At 35.4% G+C, this 17067-nt stretch overlaps 1 protein-coding gene across 1 annotated transcript; it reads left to right on the plus strand.

Moving 5' to 3' along the window:
- Positions 1-16215: 16215 nt before the first annotated feature.
- Positions 16216-16563, plus strand: LOC149494194 (uncharacterized). Its single transcript, XM_089725420.1, has one exon. The coding sequence runs from the start codon at positions 16216-16218 to the stop codon at positions 16561-16563; it is 348 nt and encodes a 115-aa protein (XP_089581546.1).
- The last annotated feature ends 504 nt before the right edge of the window (positions 16564-17067 follow it).

Consider the following 17067-nt stretch of genomic DNA (forward strand, 5'->3'; position numbering starts at 1 on the left):
ATCAAACTTGTCCATGTTGGGCATCTTGAACTTTGTTGGCAGTCTCGCTTCGGGGAATAAGGACAAGGAGTCCATGTCCACTACTTCCTTGTGTGTCTTAAGGGCAGTAACAGACCTTTCCAACAATTCCAGTTTTTCTCTCATTTTCTGAGCTTCCAGCTCAGAAGCAGTTCTGGAGGGCATGTCATCCAGGTTAAGGGCAGGGTTTGTCAGTTCAGCAGCAGGTCCCTGATTGGAGGTAGTAGGTTCATTTCCCCCAGCGGAAGCCCCATTTCCATTACCAATACCTAGTTCGGCTATCAGGGCAGTTCTCTAGGCAGCTAATGCCTCATGCATTCTAGCCTCCATTCTGGCTTCCAATTGTTCCACGAGATTTTGAATGTCAGCAAGTGATGCCATTTGGATTGCAGGTGAAGTTGGTGAAGCTGGTGAATCTGGTGAGGTTGGTGAGGCTGGTGAGGTTGGTGATAGCACTGTAGGTGTGACTGGAACTTGGATAGGCACTCGAACAGTGGGTACCTGATAGGATAAAGGTAGCTGGATTAGGGTATAGTGGGTAGTATTCTGTATCAGGGTAGCTGAAGCAGATCGACTCTTTTGTCCAGTTGTGCATGACTAAAAAGAATATTTTGTGTTCTTTTTAATGTTCTTATGAAGTGATATGTCATGAATGCGCACAACATCACGTCATAATTCGTCTTAATGATATGGTTCGCATCATTGGGTGCATACAGCCCTAAAGGATAGGTTCTATAGGCTATGACACAAATAGAGAATTGGCTTATTAAGGGACCCTTGAACCTTAAGCATGGATATACCTAACCACATGTGAAACAAAGAGTTTCGCGAGGGTCCAACAGTACGCATACTCATGGGCCACCCCCAAAAGGATTAGGGATGGTTTGCGGTAACAGGGAGGACGCTTTGGCTGTCCGTCGACATAATCAAAGAGACCTGCCGATCAGCGCTACTTGCTATCCAGACTTAGAAATTTGAATAGAGAGAGAAGAAATTCATTTGAAATTCGTTTTTTATGCAATGGAGAAAAAGATTCTCAATTCGTGCAAATAAATAAACAAATTTAAATGATTTAAAGTAAATTTCAATTAGGTCCAAATTCTCCTTATTAAGCATTCTTAAAGAAAGAACACTTAATCTTTGCTAGGGTACCCTGCAAAACAAAGCATAGTAAAATAATACTCTGAGAAGGGCAGGTTAGTTTACACAACAATCGTAGTCCACTTTATGCAAAATGATTACATAAATCCCCAGCAGAGTCGCCAAACTGTGAACCCCTCCCCTGAAAATAGGCATCTAAATGCATATGACTAAGGGCAGAAATGCACGTGAATGTGTGAGTCGCCACCTTGTTTAATTATTTTAGGGTAAACTAGGAAAAAACCCTAAGTTGACTCCGATTTTAATTAACCTAATTACTAGATTAATTATCCCACTGTTTAAGGCATGGTTTGCGAACCCGAGGTGGATCCCGAGACCATGTCATGTTGATGAACTAACCAATGAATGAATGCTGTGCAAGGTAAATGATGTAATTGGACCAATGAAAATGTTTAAGTGATTTCGACTTACCGCTCGGGGTTAAATCCCAAACGTGCCTACGTACTTCCGTTTGAATGGAAGATCAAAGTCAACGTAGTTCGATAGGCCTTTTTTAAAGGGCTTTGAATGGGTATGCTTAATGCATGAGTGTGTGTATGCTTCGTGCATTTTGTTTAGGCATTTTGCCAAAGTTTGATTGATTTGTTGTTTTAGGCATTTGTTGCCAAAAGTGTTGATTTAAGGCTTTTAGCCAAAAAAAGATTGATTTGGGCAATTGTTGCCAAAAGTTGATGTGATTTAGGCAATTGTCGCCAAAATTGATTATTTGAAGGCTTTTAGCCAAAATGAGTTGATTTAGGCAGTTTGTTTGCCAAAAGGTGTTGATTGGGCGATTGTCGCCAAAATGAGTAATTTAAGGCTTTTAGCCAAAAGATTGATTAATTCAAGGCATTTTGCCAAAGCTTTGATTTAAGCGATTTGTCGCTAAAAATGATTAATCTACTTATAGGCAATTTGTTTGTCAAAAGTGATTAATTGAATTGCAATATAGGCAATTTGTTGCCAAAAAACGTGTTTAATTAAGGCCATTTAGCCACAATTATTGATTAATTGGACTTAAGCCGGATTGTTCGAAATAAAGGCGATTATACTATAGTCATTAATTGACTAGATACTTTAGCCAGTATGTTCGGAGTTTGGCATGAATACCACGATTATTGATTAACCGGGCATCTTAGCCTAAACTTATTCCATTAATGCAATTTGTTTGCCAAAATGATGATGATGGCGTGAATGCGGTTGTAGAATTAGGAGTAGAAGAGAATATGCATGAAATGCTGAAATTAAATAGGCAGGGTTTCGTTATTACCTGAGTTAATCGGCGGTCGCTTTTTAGCTTCAGCTTGAAAACTCCGTATTAAGCTCCTCGTTTGGGGAATATTAATTAAAATTAATTCGATTTAAGTGACCAAGTATCACAACAGCAGAGTAATAAAAGCTTACACTAAATGCAGAAAAGCAGTAAAAGAACCTCAAGGAGCGTAGGAGAGAAGAGAGCATCTGTCAACACAAACTGAGTGAGTAAAAAGGTCGCATCGGGGCTGATTTTATAGGAAAAAACGGGCACTGAGTGAGTAAAAAGGTCGCATTGGGGCTGATTTTATAGGAAAAAACGGGCTGGAGGGCGGGCGCCACCGCCGTGGACGGCGGGCGCTGCCGCCGGGGAGGGTAGTCGCTGCCGCTGCGGCCGGCGGGCGTTACCGCCCTGGCCGGCCGTCGCCGCCGCAGTCTCCGGCGGCCGCCGCCACCCTGGACGGCGGGCGCAGCCGCCCTGGCCGGCGGAGTTCCTAGTTTTTCATTCCGGAGGCTTTTTCTGGAGTTCCGTACCTCCAAAAAATATTCCGGGACCAGTTCTGCGATCCTCGCAATTTTCCGGACGTTTCAAGTACCATATTGCATACTTTCGGTGAACTTTTCGAATGGCTTCCAGTCCGGCCGGACTGTTTGCAGTCCTGGAAAATAGGCTTTTTGAGCCTCAAAATTTGAGTATTCACAAATACCTAAGTTCATATAAGCATTCAAATCTCTTAATCATGGTATATTATTCAAGACTTCTATTCCAACAAGCAAAATATAAACAAATTAACATGTAGGGACTAAAACATTGAACTAAGGTAAAGAAATTGACCCCCTTTTAAGCAAAGCTTGAAAATCTTATTTCATTTTTTTGTCACACATTTTTCATTTTTTTTATAAGTGAAATGAAAATATGGGTCTCCCCTACACTTGAAAGACACAATGTCCTCATTGTGGGAGGATAAAATGCATAAAACACACAAGAAATTAAAAAATGAAAAACAAAGACAGAAAATCCCTAGGCCTCCCGAACCTGAAGGTGACAGAGTGAATTCGATTTTTTTTTTTACTTTTTTATTTATTTATTTATTTTTTTGGAAATATTTCCTCCACTTCCATTCCATACGTGCTTGCTTTGCATGGATCATGTGCAGTTGTTGTCCCATGTCAAAAAATGTGCCTGCAAATTCTCCTGTGATTGCTGTAAGGCATGCATTTTACTCAAAAATTGCTTCCATCCAGTGACTCGTCTTCTTCTTCTGCTTGAGAAGATGATGTGATTGGTGTTTTGCATTTCCTCTGTCTTTGCACTTGCACATAAGATGAGAAATGCAGATCTAATCAGTATGGAAATAAGATCTCGTTTTCTTTTTTTTTTTTTTTTTTTTTTTTTTTTTTTTTTTTTTTTTTTTTTTTTTTTACGAATGGACCTAAAATTCGACATGAATAATATAGCAATAATTTATTTTGTATTTAAACATTCCCGGCATTATCTGTCATCGACCGTTCCTTTTGGATTTTACGGTCAGCTATTTTCTCTCGTGTCCCTAATTTTTGCTTTGGAATGAAAGAATTTCCAAGCGGGATATTTATTTATTTTTTTTATTATTTTTTTTTGTCCTTACTTTTTGCCTTGGAACAAATGGTCCCAAACAGGATCTTATTTTGATTAATTACAATTTTGTAATCTCACGCGTACTTTCAGATAATGCTAGAAATGTGAAAATTCAAAGGAATTTCAACCCCCTTATGACTCATTTTTCTTTTGGGTATCAATTCACTATAAACGATTGCATTATGTTATTCAAAACGAATTTAGAGGTCCACTCTCAAAATCAAGATCAAACATCCATACTGAAAATTAGCTCTTATTAATGAATGGCTAAAAAAAAAAATGTTCTGTGATGCATGAATGTCACAACATATGTACAGTTTATAACACATAGGGAACGGGAGTTGGAAAATGCATGCCTTCCAACCTTATTTCTCCCACACACGAATTCCGTTGGTATAAATTCCGACATCTGTTTCCTAGAATTTGGTCTAATCTCGACAACCAACAGGGGGTTTTGAGATTGACGATATAAGCTCTCGGAAATGAATGCGGCATAATAACAACACACAGAATTGGGTGTACCTTAGGGGAAGTAACTAAGGCTTCAACTATATGCATTGGCTTTAGTCTTATTGGGCTTAACAAAGTCTGGGTTCCGCAAACAGGATTCGGGCTTTTTTATGAGCCTACTCCTTTTGACGCACCTTTAGAGGTACTAGGCTTGCGATTGGTAGTAATGTTAATTCTCGGATGGATGTACCTAAAACGCGAGGTTTAGGCTGGATCCACTGTCAAAGTTAACACCAGTACCGAAGGGTGATATGGGTAGAAAGTAGTGAGAAGAGAGAAATGCGGTATGAATGCAACAAATCCTAAAAAGAAAAAGGAAAGCAATTAAACACATACGGACGATTAATAATTTTCCATCGGCTTTCTAACCAATTTTATTTCCAATTTTAGAAAACATAGGTTTTTAGAGTTAATTCCTAATCACAACCAACTAATTATTAAAAATAATCGGGGACTAGTGGTTGTATCCCCAGTGAAGTCGCCAATCTGTTTTCGCCCAAAATCCCCCCGAAGGACCCGAAAACATCCTTTTTGTGATTTTTGATGAAATGTTTTTATTTGGATGCGGTGCCGATAAATCGGTCTTATAAACAATTTTGAGTCGCCACCCATTATTTAAGCAATGGGACCGTTTTTATAAAAATGACTCCATTTTAAACCCAATTTTGTTTTGAAGCCAAATTATTTTAAAAGACTGGTCAGACGCACCAATGCGATTATGGGTAAGGGAATTGGGTACGCCGGCCCGTTGGAAGCCGACGCCCAGAAAACCGGTCTCTATTAACCTATGATTTCTAATTTATTTTAGTTAGAAAAGTCAAATTATTTATTTATTTAAACCCAACCCAAATAAATCGGACCGAGTTCCTATTTGAAAAATTATTTAATCGTCCTAAAGAAATCTAATTATCACACAACAATTATTCAAATTAAAGCAATTAAACCAAATAAATAAAAAGACCCGCTCTTGCCTTATGGTTAAAGGCGGGCAACAAACCGAAGAATAAATCAAATAAATAAAAGACCCGCTCTTGCCTTATGGTTCAAGGCGGGCAACAAACCGGATCAAAAAAAAATATATAAATCGAACCAAAAATTAAATCCATAAACCAATAGAAATAAAGCCACACATAATTATTATTTAATGTCTAAATCACATTTTAAGTTTTTATTTTTAGTTTAATTTCATTTTTGCATTCAATCAAAAATTATAAAATCTACACAAATAAATATACAAAATCATATTTTAGTATTTTAAGCTTAATTAAACTGTGATCTGTTCATAATTGGCCATTCTCAGATTTATTGAAGAAATTAAACTTTATTTATGTGTAAAATTTATTATTTTTATTATTATATTTTTTCTATTATTTCTGGAAAAATTGGATGAACAGTTATGAACAGTGCTGAATAGTGATGAACAGTGTGTAAATAGTGTCGATTTCTGGAAAATTAAGAACATTTACTGTTCATCGATGAACAAATAGTTACTATTCATCGATCGTTTCTGGGAAAATTAATGAACAGCTACTGTTCATTGAACAAACAGTTACTGTTCATCGATCATTTCTGGGAAAATTGATGAACAGTTACTGTTCATCGATGAACAGCTGCGAGATTTTTGCCCAGAATTCATTTTTAAGTAATTTTTTTACATCATTTCTTGTTTAAACATGATTTAAGGACATATAAAATGGCCAAATATGAATAGAATACAATTTAAAGAAGCTTAAATTACTAAAATACAAAAATATATAAAAACACAAAATTATTGTAAAAAAAAATACAAAAATGTTAAGGAAATTACCTGATCCTCAGATTGAGGATTGTAAATGGATCAAATGTCCAGAAGCTTTGTTTCCAAGGATTGATGTGTTCTTTTTATCTTTTAATTTTTTTTTTCTTTTTACAGTTTGATTCACCTAAAATTGATATCTAATGGCAATTTTCCTCCAAATTAACTCACAAGAGTTTCTGGAGGAGAATGTGGCTGCAGGGTATTTTTTTTAGGTTTTTTTTTTAGATTGTGAAGTTGTGTGAAAGAAGTGAAGAAGTGTGAAAATTGTGAGAAAGAGATGAATTTATAGAGCTAGGTTAGGACTGTAGCAAACAGGTACTGTAGCACGCGGCTACTGTAGCTCGCAGCTCCTCTTTTTTTTTTTTTTTTTTTTAATCCTTGGATTAAAAGGCTTCTAGATAGCATTAACCCATTCATCCTCGTGTCCTCATCGGATCAGGCGGGGCATAAAAAACACGCATCAACAGGAAGAAAAGAGAAATCAAAATAGGCTCGTCAGGAGTAGGCAAGTTAGGTCCCAACTGGGAAGGCTCATTCAAAATCACACAAAAGTGGGGACCAATCACCTTCAAAATCAAGCTAGTGAGTAGTGCCGAGCTCCCTCGCACATGGAATGCAAAAAACCTAAGGCATTACTTTATATAAATATCTCTCATTTTATTTAATGATCATTGTAAAAATAAATAACTTAGATAAAAGCTAAATTTTTTTTCATTTAGCATTGTAGGACTTATAGGAATCGAGTGTAAATGGGAGAGCCTAGTGGCTTGGAGTAGACTATACGGGTCCTGCAATGCTAAATTTTTGCTTGAGCTTTTACGATGAAAAAGCATATTTGATGAAACTCCTCGAGTCTGAGAACTCACGAAAAATGGCACGTTTGGTGAAAACAAAAAGAGTTCGAGCACTCATCACTAATACAACATGCTTGGTGTGAATGAAAAGGCCCAAGCACCCCTCATGAAATAATACAATCAATAAAAACAAAAAGGAGTCTAAGCCACTCCAAGGGCAAAATGCCTATCACTAAAATGAGAACCTAGAGAGGTTCCCATGTCTTAAGATAAAACAGCTCAGTCGAGCATGAAAGATAAAGCTCGAATCACCCTCACAAAAATTCACTCAGTTTCAATGATTAAAATCCTAGAATCTATAAACACGTATCATAGATGAAGTAACAGAGTAAATACAGTAAACCTATTGTACAACGTATATAAAATTAAACCCAAGTGAAAGAGGAACAAAGAGTTAAATAAATAAGCAAACATGGAGAAAAAGTGGAGAAGTCTTTATTTTGTACATAACAACGTTCAAAATTACAAAGGGAAAAAAAATAAAAAATCTAAACTTATTTTGCTGCAGGAGGATCCACTGCCCTTCAACGATGATTGCATTATCCTGCGGTGGTCCAGTTCAGAACAAAGTTGGCAGATCACACCAGCTTGCTCCTCCTTCTGCTTAGTGAGCTACTCCACCTGGGCATTAAGGCTAAAGACAGTCTTTATGTGATCATCCCTATCCTTGGAGATCATATGAAACAAGCTCGCCCACCAACCTGTTATGGTCTAAAGCCTGGTTCTGCACAGTCTCCGCCAGCTTCACCACCTTGGCCTACTCGGCCTTCAAGTCCACCTTTAGGTTCGCTCCCATCTCCTGCAACTCCTTGATGCGGCAACACGTGTCGTTATGGGCACTCACCAACTACATAAGACTAAGAACAATCCTTTAGATGAGGAAAGCAGTGATAAATGATTAACATCCAAAAACAATGGCTTATTATCAGGAGATCACATTGATTAAGGAAGGTCTCCTCCTCCATCACCTTCAATCGTCCCATATCTGTTGGGAAGGAACACTGAGTAGCAATGGCCTTAGCAATGGGACAACTACTAATAGAGGCATCCTTCCCATACTTCTTGAGGAGGGAGTACTATAACTCTTACCCCTTAGGAGATTGGGGAGAACTAGCTTCACCCTCGGCTCCCCGTTGGCGCTTGCTTTGCTTCTGAGGATCAGCTATCTTGCCAGAAGGTGGCACAACTAACTAGAGGAGCAACAGGTGGGGGACTTAAGGTCAAAGCAGCCGGAGGATTAGAGGCGAGGGTATATATTGGTGAAAGAAACACAACCTCCTCACAGCAGGGCATGTTATATTTTCGAGAAGCTAAGGCCCTCATTATGCTCGGCTCAAATCGAGTAGCAACTCTCTGGTCCTTGTCCACTAGCAACTAAGCTCGGAGTTCCTTGGACAGTGTAGGAGGCATCTCTGCAAAGAAAAGCAAAGTTAAATAAACAAGTCAGTACATTAATACTAAGATTTTGATGATTAAACAAACTAAATAAATTTAATTTTTTGTATGTGCTAAAGTGATTTTATGCAGAATTTTATTGATGAAATTATTAAAGAATGCAAGCTCCTACAACTCAAGGTTTATTTTTGAAGATCATGAAGACAAATGAAGAATTTTAGTGGTTGGTATTTTATTGAGTCCAGGAAAATTGTAGGATATAGAAAGATAATATTGTTATAAGCACAAAATATTTTTTTTATCTCTTTCAAAATCATTTTTCAAATATTTTAAATTAAATATCTTAGAGAGAAAAAAACCGTAATCATTGCCCTTCATGTTTATCAAACTAAAAAAGATTTTTTGGAAAAACACTTTGGTGGTATTAAATGAATTTTCTGCAAAAACAATTCTGTTTCTGACAGAGTTGACATTTTCTGTTATAAAGCAACACAAGTTTCTAAATTTATCTTTCTATCTCCAAGTTATGTTTGTGCGTGCAATAAGTGCCCTGACAACTTTTTAAATATACCCCATGCACTGTCTCTTTAAATTAACATGTCAAAGTTATTCATTACTTTGTGTTGAAAAACCCAACGTTTATTTAATAATGGGAATATATTCCCTTTGTGTATGAAAACATGTTCCCTCTCTCTAAAACATTTTGGGCAATAGCAAGAGACCATTGTTTAGAGATTCAAATCATTCAAAGCTCTCTTTTAAACCCCTTTGTTTCTTTTCTTCTTTGTTCTTTCAGAAATATTATTAAGAGAAAAGAAATTTTATAACTCTTTTGAAGAATAGTTCTGATCTTACTTTCTATTTTCAAATATGTTTTTCGTTCTTCCTGTGCTTATAGTTCCATTTCTTTCTGTCTAAATAGATTTGTGTAATCTATTGTAGGCTAGAGATTTTTAATGAAAAACATTTGTGTATAGCTTAGGTTGAAAAACTATGCTACAAAGGTTATCAAAAGCAACCTTCTCCTTAGTGAGATTCTAATGTCTTGATTTTGAGTTTTCTATTCTCTATAAAACAAAGGATAGAGGTTGATTAGAACCTTTGGAATCTATTGGGAATTAAAAGTTAGATCTAGGTTTTTGATCTATTCGTAACGTTAGTTTGTCTCTTACCCTTTAAAAGAGATAGTATAGTGGAGGATCTTAAGATGATTTTTGGGGAGTGAATGTAGGCGAGTTAGTGTCGAACCACTATAAATTCCTATGTTTTCTTCTTTTAATTTCTAAAGTCTTGCTCGATCATATTCTAATTACACATCTGTTTATGTTTTTAAAATGCAAAGTTGTTGATAAGTTTCTAATTCTGAAAGTGTAAAAGCTTTATCTTTGTGGTTTATTAGAATTTTGGATTTTTCTGTACTGTGATTTCTCCAAGTTCTAATTTATCCTAATACATTAAGAAGAAATCAGAATCTTAGCTATAATCAGCTTTCTAATCATTCATAAGCTTTTTGAAGAAGTTCTAATCGAGATAACTGTATTTCACAAAGTCTTTCTAATTCCGCTGCTTTAGAATTATGACTTGAATTTTAAAAGTTAAATTTTTAGAAAACTCAATTCACTCCCCCTCTTGGGTTGTGCCGTGTAAAACGGGACCCAGAGAAATATACTCAAAAAATCACAACTGAAGCTATACTTACCATCGGTACTCCCCTTCGCTCGTTTCCTAAGGGCTCGAGATTTAGGCCCCACAGGGATATTTTCATCAAGCAAAGGCTGTAGGGGAGGAGGATTTTCGGCATGCCTTTTTAAGATTTTCACCTACCTCTCTTTAACGGCAGATAAAATTCATAGGGCACCTAATTCGAGGAGCCCCTTGGCTCCAACTATAAGGCACACCAAACCCCTTAGGATGGTCAATAAGGAAATATTTCTCCCTTCACCTCCCTTTCAAGAAGAATCTCTTCAGAAGAAAATATTATAATCTTTTCGAGTAAACAAATGAGGATGATCCTTAGCCTCCCTCTAGAAAAAGCTGAACATGGCGTTCAGGTTGTGGGTCCCGTTTATGTATGGCACAACCCAAGAGGGAGGGTGAATTGGGTTTCTAAATATTTAACTTTCAAAAACAAAAATCAGAATTCTGTTGCAGCAGAATAGAAAGCATTTGTGAGAGAAGGTCGTCAAGTTTAGAACCACCTCATAAAGCTTGTTGAAAATGTAGAAAGTCTCTGTGAAGAATAGCTATTGCATTTAGAATTGCTTCACAAAGCTTAAGCAATTTTAGAATAACTCTGTGAAGAATAGTTATTGCATTTAGAACTACTTTATAAAGCTTAAGCAAGTTTCAAAACACTCTGTGAAGAACAACTATTGCGATTAGAATAGCTTCATAAAGCTTAAGCAATTTTAGAATAACTCTGTGAAGAATAGTTATTGCATTTAGAACTACTTTACAAAGCTTAAGCATGCTTAGAAAGACTTTGTGAAGAACAACTATTGCGGTTAGAACAGCTTCACAAAGCTTAATGCTATTTTAAAAAGATTATGTGAAAACAGTTATTGCATTTTGGAACTGGTCCACAAAGCTTTAAGCACAATTAGAAAAACTGATTATTACATAAATTGTGATTTATACTGAATGTCAAAATGCAGATTGGATCTTGGTATATACACAATAGAGAAATTCAGAGTTCTGATGTTCCACAGAGATAAAGCTTATTCACGTTTAGAATCAGAAACTCATTAACAACTTTGCATTTCTGAACAAATTAACAGTTGTGTAAATAGAATATAATCAAGCAGAACTTCAGAAAATAAAAGAAGACAAACACAAAGATTTATAGTGGTTCGGCACTAACTCGCCTACATCCACTCCCCAGGAGTCATCTTGAGATCCTCCATTATTTTATCTTTTTTCAAGGGGAAGAGACAAACCAACAATACAACGAAACAGATCAACACCTAGATTTAACATTTATTCCACTAGATTTTCCAAAGGTTCTAGTCAACCTCAACCCTTTCTGTTTTTGCAGAGAACAAAAACTCACATTAAGACATTAGAATCTCACACAAGGAGAAGGTCGCTTGATAACCTATTCCACTATAGCTTTTCACCTAAGCTATTACACAAAAGTTTTTCAATTAAAAAGCCTGTCTACAACAGATTACAGAATCTATATAGACAGAGAGAAATGCAAATATAAGCACAGGAAGAGCAGAACATAGTTTTAGAAAACAGATTTAAATATCAGAATTGTTCTTCAGAAAATGTTATTATTAAATTTTCTTTTCTCTTAAAAATTTTCTTCAAGCAAAAAGACGAAAAGAAATAAGGGGATTGGAGAGAGAGCTTTGAGAGATTTAAATTTTGAACAATGGACTCATACTCTTTCCAAAACCCATTCTTTTTATAAGAGGAAAGGGTTTCTATATGAAAAGATAATAATCTCTTAGAAATTAACGTTAAGATTATTGCTTTAATTAGCAATGAAGTTTCTGACATTTTTAAACTAAAGAGACAATGCATGGGTTGTAATTAAAAAGGCTGTCAGACCACTTTAATATTCACACACGCAAGGTTTGAAGGTGAAAAGTTTAGTTTAGAAAACAGTGTAACTTTTACAACAGAAATAGCCATCTGTATCAGAAATAGACAGTTGTGTTAAATCAGAAACTGCTTTTTAGATCAAAAACTACATTTTGCAGAATTTCATTTAATAGCCACCAACGATATTTACTCCAAAAATATTTTAGATGGGAAAACATGAAGAGTAAAGATTTTGGGTATATCCTCTTAATAAATTTATTCAAAAGCATTTAAAAATAATTTTGAGAGAGATAAAATAGATTTGTTCTTATAATATTATTTACTCTCTATCCTACAATAATTTCCTTTACTCTCTATCCTACAATAATTTCCTAAGACTTATTGTTATACTAACCAATAGAAAATATCTTCATTAATCTTCATTAATCTTCATTAATCTTCATGGTCTTCAAATAAAAGTCTTGGGTTGTAAGAACTTCATTTCTTCAATAATTTTCAATAATAATTTCTGCATAAAAATCTTTAGCACAACATAAATACTAAATTTATTTGATTTACATAATCATCAAAATCCTAGGATAAAATTGACCATGAGCCAGCACAGGTGATGCACATTAAGCTCGAACCCCTCTTGTTGAGCCATAATGGAAAAGCAGAGTATCATGCAGATGTTGTTTGGGGCTATTTGGTTGATTGCCACCCTCACTCAGTACATAAAGATGATATGATCCCCTAAAGGGAGAACCTTATGTCTGCTCAGCAGTCTTCCTTATAAATGAGCAAAGGATGTTGATTTAGGCCAGCATTCGCCGTCATAACCACCGGTGGAACCCTTATCTTATATTCTGGAGGAATGTAGAAGCGTTGGCGTATGTTATCCAGGTCACACTCGGTCAGGATGCTGCTTAGCCCCTGATCCTCATATTCTCCTGCCTAGGGCAAGAAGGCTTAAGTCTAGCCTGCGGGCGAGTGATCAGTGGTAGGCTCATCTCACAGATAAGGGCGAGGAGGTACAACCCTAGGTCAAGTTTCTTGGCGACATGAAGTCGCCTCACCTCCTAAGGTAGGAGCTGGAGGTCCTTATACCATTTGCTGAACCAAACCGGGTGTCTAATTTTGACTGCCTCACCCTCAAAATGCAAGCCTCCCCATTCGATTCAGTCCGATGATACCTAGGATTGGAGGATTCAGATAATTCATGCATAGGGGCCTTCCCTTTAGACTGGCGACTAGAGCTCATGGTGGAAGGAGAAAGAAAAGGTAAAACAAAAAGAAAACACAGAGGAATGGAAAGATTACCTAAAAGAACTAGGGAAGCGAATGCTGAGACAAAGCAAGAATGTAGAAAGAGTCAGTGAGCGTAAAAATCCCAAAACCGGAGGAAGACAACCTTTGTATAATGAAGGAATGTCTCATGAACCATCGCTGAATATTGAAGAGTAGAGATTGTTGAAGAGCCTCCTAACCTCTTGTTGGAAATTTGAAAAAGTTACCCTGCCTTGATATGACAGTTATGGAATATAAATCATCTTAACCAAACCGTTACCTCATCAGCGAGGCCAAACCAGACTACGAAGCCAAGCGGGCTCGAAATGGGCCCAACTCCTTCCAAAGCCCATTAAGTGACGGTCATAAAGATCGATACACTTTTGGCAATCAAACAAGCACTCATCGAGGATCCCCTATTTAGTACTCATCTAGCTCGGACTTCGACTTGTAACTATCAAACTTTCATATTAGAAGGTTCGCTCACTTTGCTGAAACCAACTCAGGAACTTTCTCGCTACATTGACTCATCCGAAGCTCAACACCAGCAATAATCAGCCCGACATTTGCCTTGGCCCTTAGAGAGACCAATTCGAATGAGTGTTGGGTGTTCAATAAATAAAGGCACTAAAGGGAGAGCTCATAGAGAACCCACCTTCGACATAAATGTGCTTGAAATTTGTGGAGGGACATCTGATAGACAACAACATTATTCAATTAGAAGAGAATTAACCTATAAATAAAGGACCAACATGTAAATTAGCAGATATAAATAAAGGACCAACGTTATTCAGATTGCACATGGTTCATTAGCCGGGACGGGCCCAAGCATATGGTGGGAGGGGCCCTGGCCCATGGCATTTTTTTTTTAAATTTCTAATTTAATTTTACTAAATATTATTCTATTCTTATAATTTGGCCCCTCAAAATAGATGAGTTCCTAAAACCCACATTTTATAGCCCATAAAGTAAATAAAATAACAGCCCAATTATAATATTTTAAATTAAAAATAAAAAGCCCTTAAATATATTCTATATACTTAACGAAGAAACTATTAAAAAAGAAAACAAACGAGATGGTTCTTTCATGTCGTCACTCGTCTTTCTGTTTGCTTTGTTTTGTCGTTTGTTCCACCTATTGCAATTCAATTCTGCAAACAATTCATTGGCTTCAGGTAATTGATTACAATTTTTATGATTTCAATAACAATTAATGTATATATATTTTTTTTGTGGTATTTATTGGTATAATTTGTTTGTATGTTTGTTCAAATTATTTTGATTTGCGCTTTGAGACAAAAAAAAAAAAAAAAAAAAAAAAAAAAACATTGATTATTGGAACCACAAAAATTTTGCACTTCAACGCTATATTTTGAACAAATGAATTATAGATATAAAATTCATTTATAACTTAGAATTTATTTACAAATGAATTTCTCATGTTTAGTATGTTATAATTTAAAATAAGGATTTCAATTAGGTTTTATAAAACTATTTTTACATAAATTTTTAAATGGAATTCATTTATCTTTATTTCCTAACATATTCTTGACATAATAATTTATCAAAAACAAATAACAAACATAATAAAATATGATAATAGTGCCAGTCAGAATATATGGAAAAATTATTAGTCATTTATTTTCATAATAATTATAATTATAATTAAATATTATGTGATTAAGAGCCCAATTTTAACATATCATAGTTTATTAAGTATTTAGTAAGTTTTATCCAATTTAATCAATATATTAATTCCATGCCATTTGTTAAATCTTTTACATGTCATAGAGTATTTTTTTTAACTTTTTAACGTTATTTGACACTTTTTTTTTTCTTTTCATTATGCAGAGTAAAGTAATGTTTTCAGTTCTCTAAGCTTCTTTTTAAATTTCATAAGATTTGGATTTTTTTTTTTTAATTCACTGGAGGTTTTTATGGCCGAAATAACACTGCGGGCGATACAAAAGGGGATAACCCTCCTTTTGACTAGCCAAATGGGTGAAAACAACTATAGTCGAAGGGACTCGAACTCGAAACATTCTGTCTCTCACGTAAGTGAGAAGACCAATCAATTTGGAAACTTATTGAACTTAAGGCTTTTACTATAATATATAATTTAAAAATTTGTACAGATAGAGAATCTCTTTGCATGTCATCTATACGTGCTAACTTGTTAGGCAGCCACAAGGTTAATATTTATTTCTTTTCTTAATTTTCTTTTTTTAAACTTTTAGAAAATATTTTTTCCTCCCTAAACTGCAATGAACTTTTTAAGATCAGTTTTTTTTTTTTTTTTTTTTTTTTTGCAGAACATAAATTAATATGAGATATTTCTAGTGATTGCAAGTGAAAATGGATGATTAAAACATGATTTTAGTATAAATATTATGGTATTTGAAATTATTTTAAACACAATAAATAACATTTTAAGATAATTACTTTCATAAAAAATCTATAATCGATCTTAATACATATTAAAAAAAAGAATTTATAGTATGGGTCATATAATTTATAATTAATTCTGATATGAAACTATTAAGGAAAATATTAATCAGTTAATTGTAATTATCTTTACCATTTGTCATTGTATATCCTTTCTATAAATACGAGATTGACATAGCTTAATTATAGGATGAGATAGCTTAATTATAGGATGAGATTGATACTTGTACTTGTATAAATTATGCACTTTTCTAATAAAAAACACAACACAGTAAACCATTATCTTTTTCCTTTATTTTAGATGGTATCAAAGCAACTTTCCTGGTGCTCTTGAAGCTTCCGTTTTCTTTCCTTTTCCATAGTCTACAATGGGCGACGAATCATCAAAAGCCCGTAACATGGAATTATCAAAAGCTGGTAATATGGATCCTTCGCATCCATATTACGTTCATCATTCAGATCAACCTGGACACATGCTCGTACCAGTTAAATTAAATGGAGAAAATTATCAATCATGGAATAAGGCTATGATTCACGCTCTTACTATGAAGAACAAGTTGGGGTTCATCGATGGGTCGCCAGAAGCCCTGTCCCAAGAAGAAAAACCAACAGAACTCGCATTGTGGAATCAATGCAACAGCCTAATACTTTCTTGGCTTACTCATTCTGTTGAAGCAGACCTGACAGAAGGTGTCATTCATGCCAAAACAGCATAGCAAGTTTGGACAAACTTCAAAGATCAATTTTCCCAAAAGAATGCACCGGCAATATTCCAAATTCAGAAATCTATTGCAACAATCTCACAAGGCTCTATGTTCGTGGCCTCATATTATACCAAACTCAAAGCCTTATGGGATGAACTCGAAAATTTTTGAGATCCCTACACTTGTAATCATGCCAAGGCACATCAGGAACAACTTCAGGAGGACAGGTTGATGCAGTTTCTTATGGTCTGAATGAACCATATAAAGGGGTAAGGTCAAATATCCTTATGATGACACCGTTACCCAATGTACAATAGGCGTATTCCCTGCTAATTCAAGAGGAGACACAGAGACAATTGTAATCAGAACTCGCTAAGAGCTTCACCATTGCTGCGAATATCCAGAGCAAGCATCCGGGATAAAAAATAACAAAATGTGTGATCATTGCCATCGTTTTGGTCACACAATTGAAGAATGCAGAACTTTGAAATATTACTGCAAATTCTGTGACAAAGG

This window comes from Jatropha curcas, chromosome 8 (genome assembly GCF_041381405.1).
Source record: "Jatropha curcas cultivar XTBG-Jc1 chromosome 8, XTBG_Jcur_1.0, whole genome shotgun sequence".
In the NCBI taxonomy this organism is placed as follows: Eukaryota; Viridiplantae; Streptophyta; class Magnoliopsida; order Malpighiales; family Euphorbiaceae; genus Jatropha; species Jatropha curcas.

Bases quoted from the DNA above. Each gene is read 5' to 3' on its own strand.
- LOC149494194 (XM_089725420.1), top strand. From the start codon at position 16,216: ATGGGCGACGAATCATCAAAAGCCCGTAACATGGAATTATCAAAAGCT.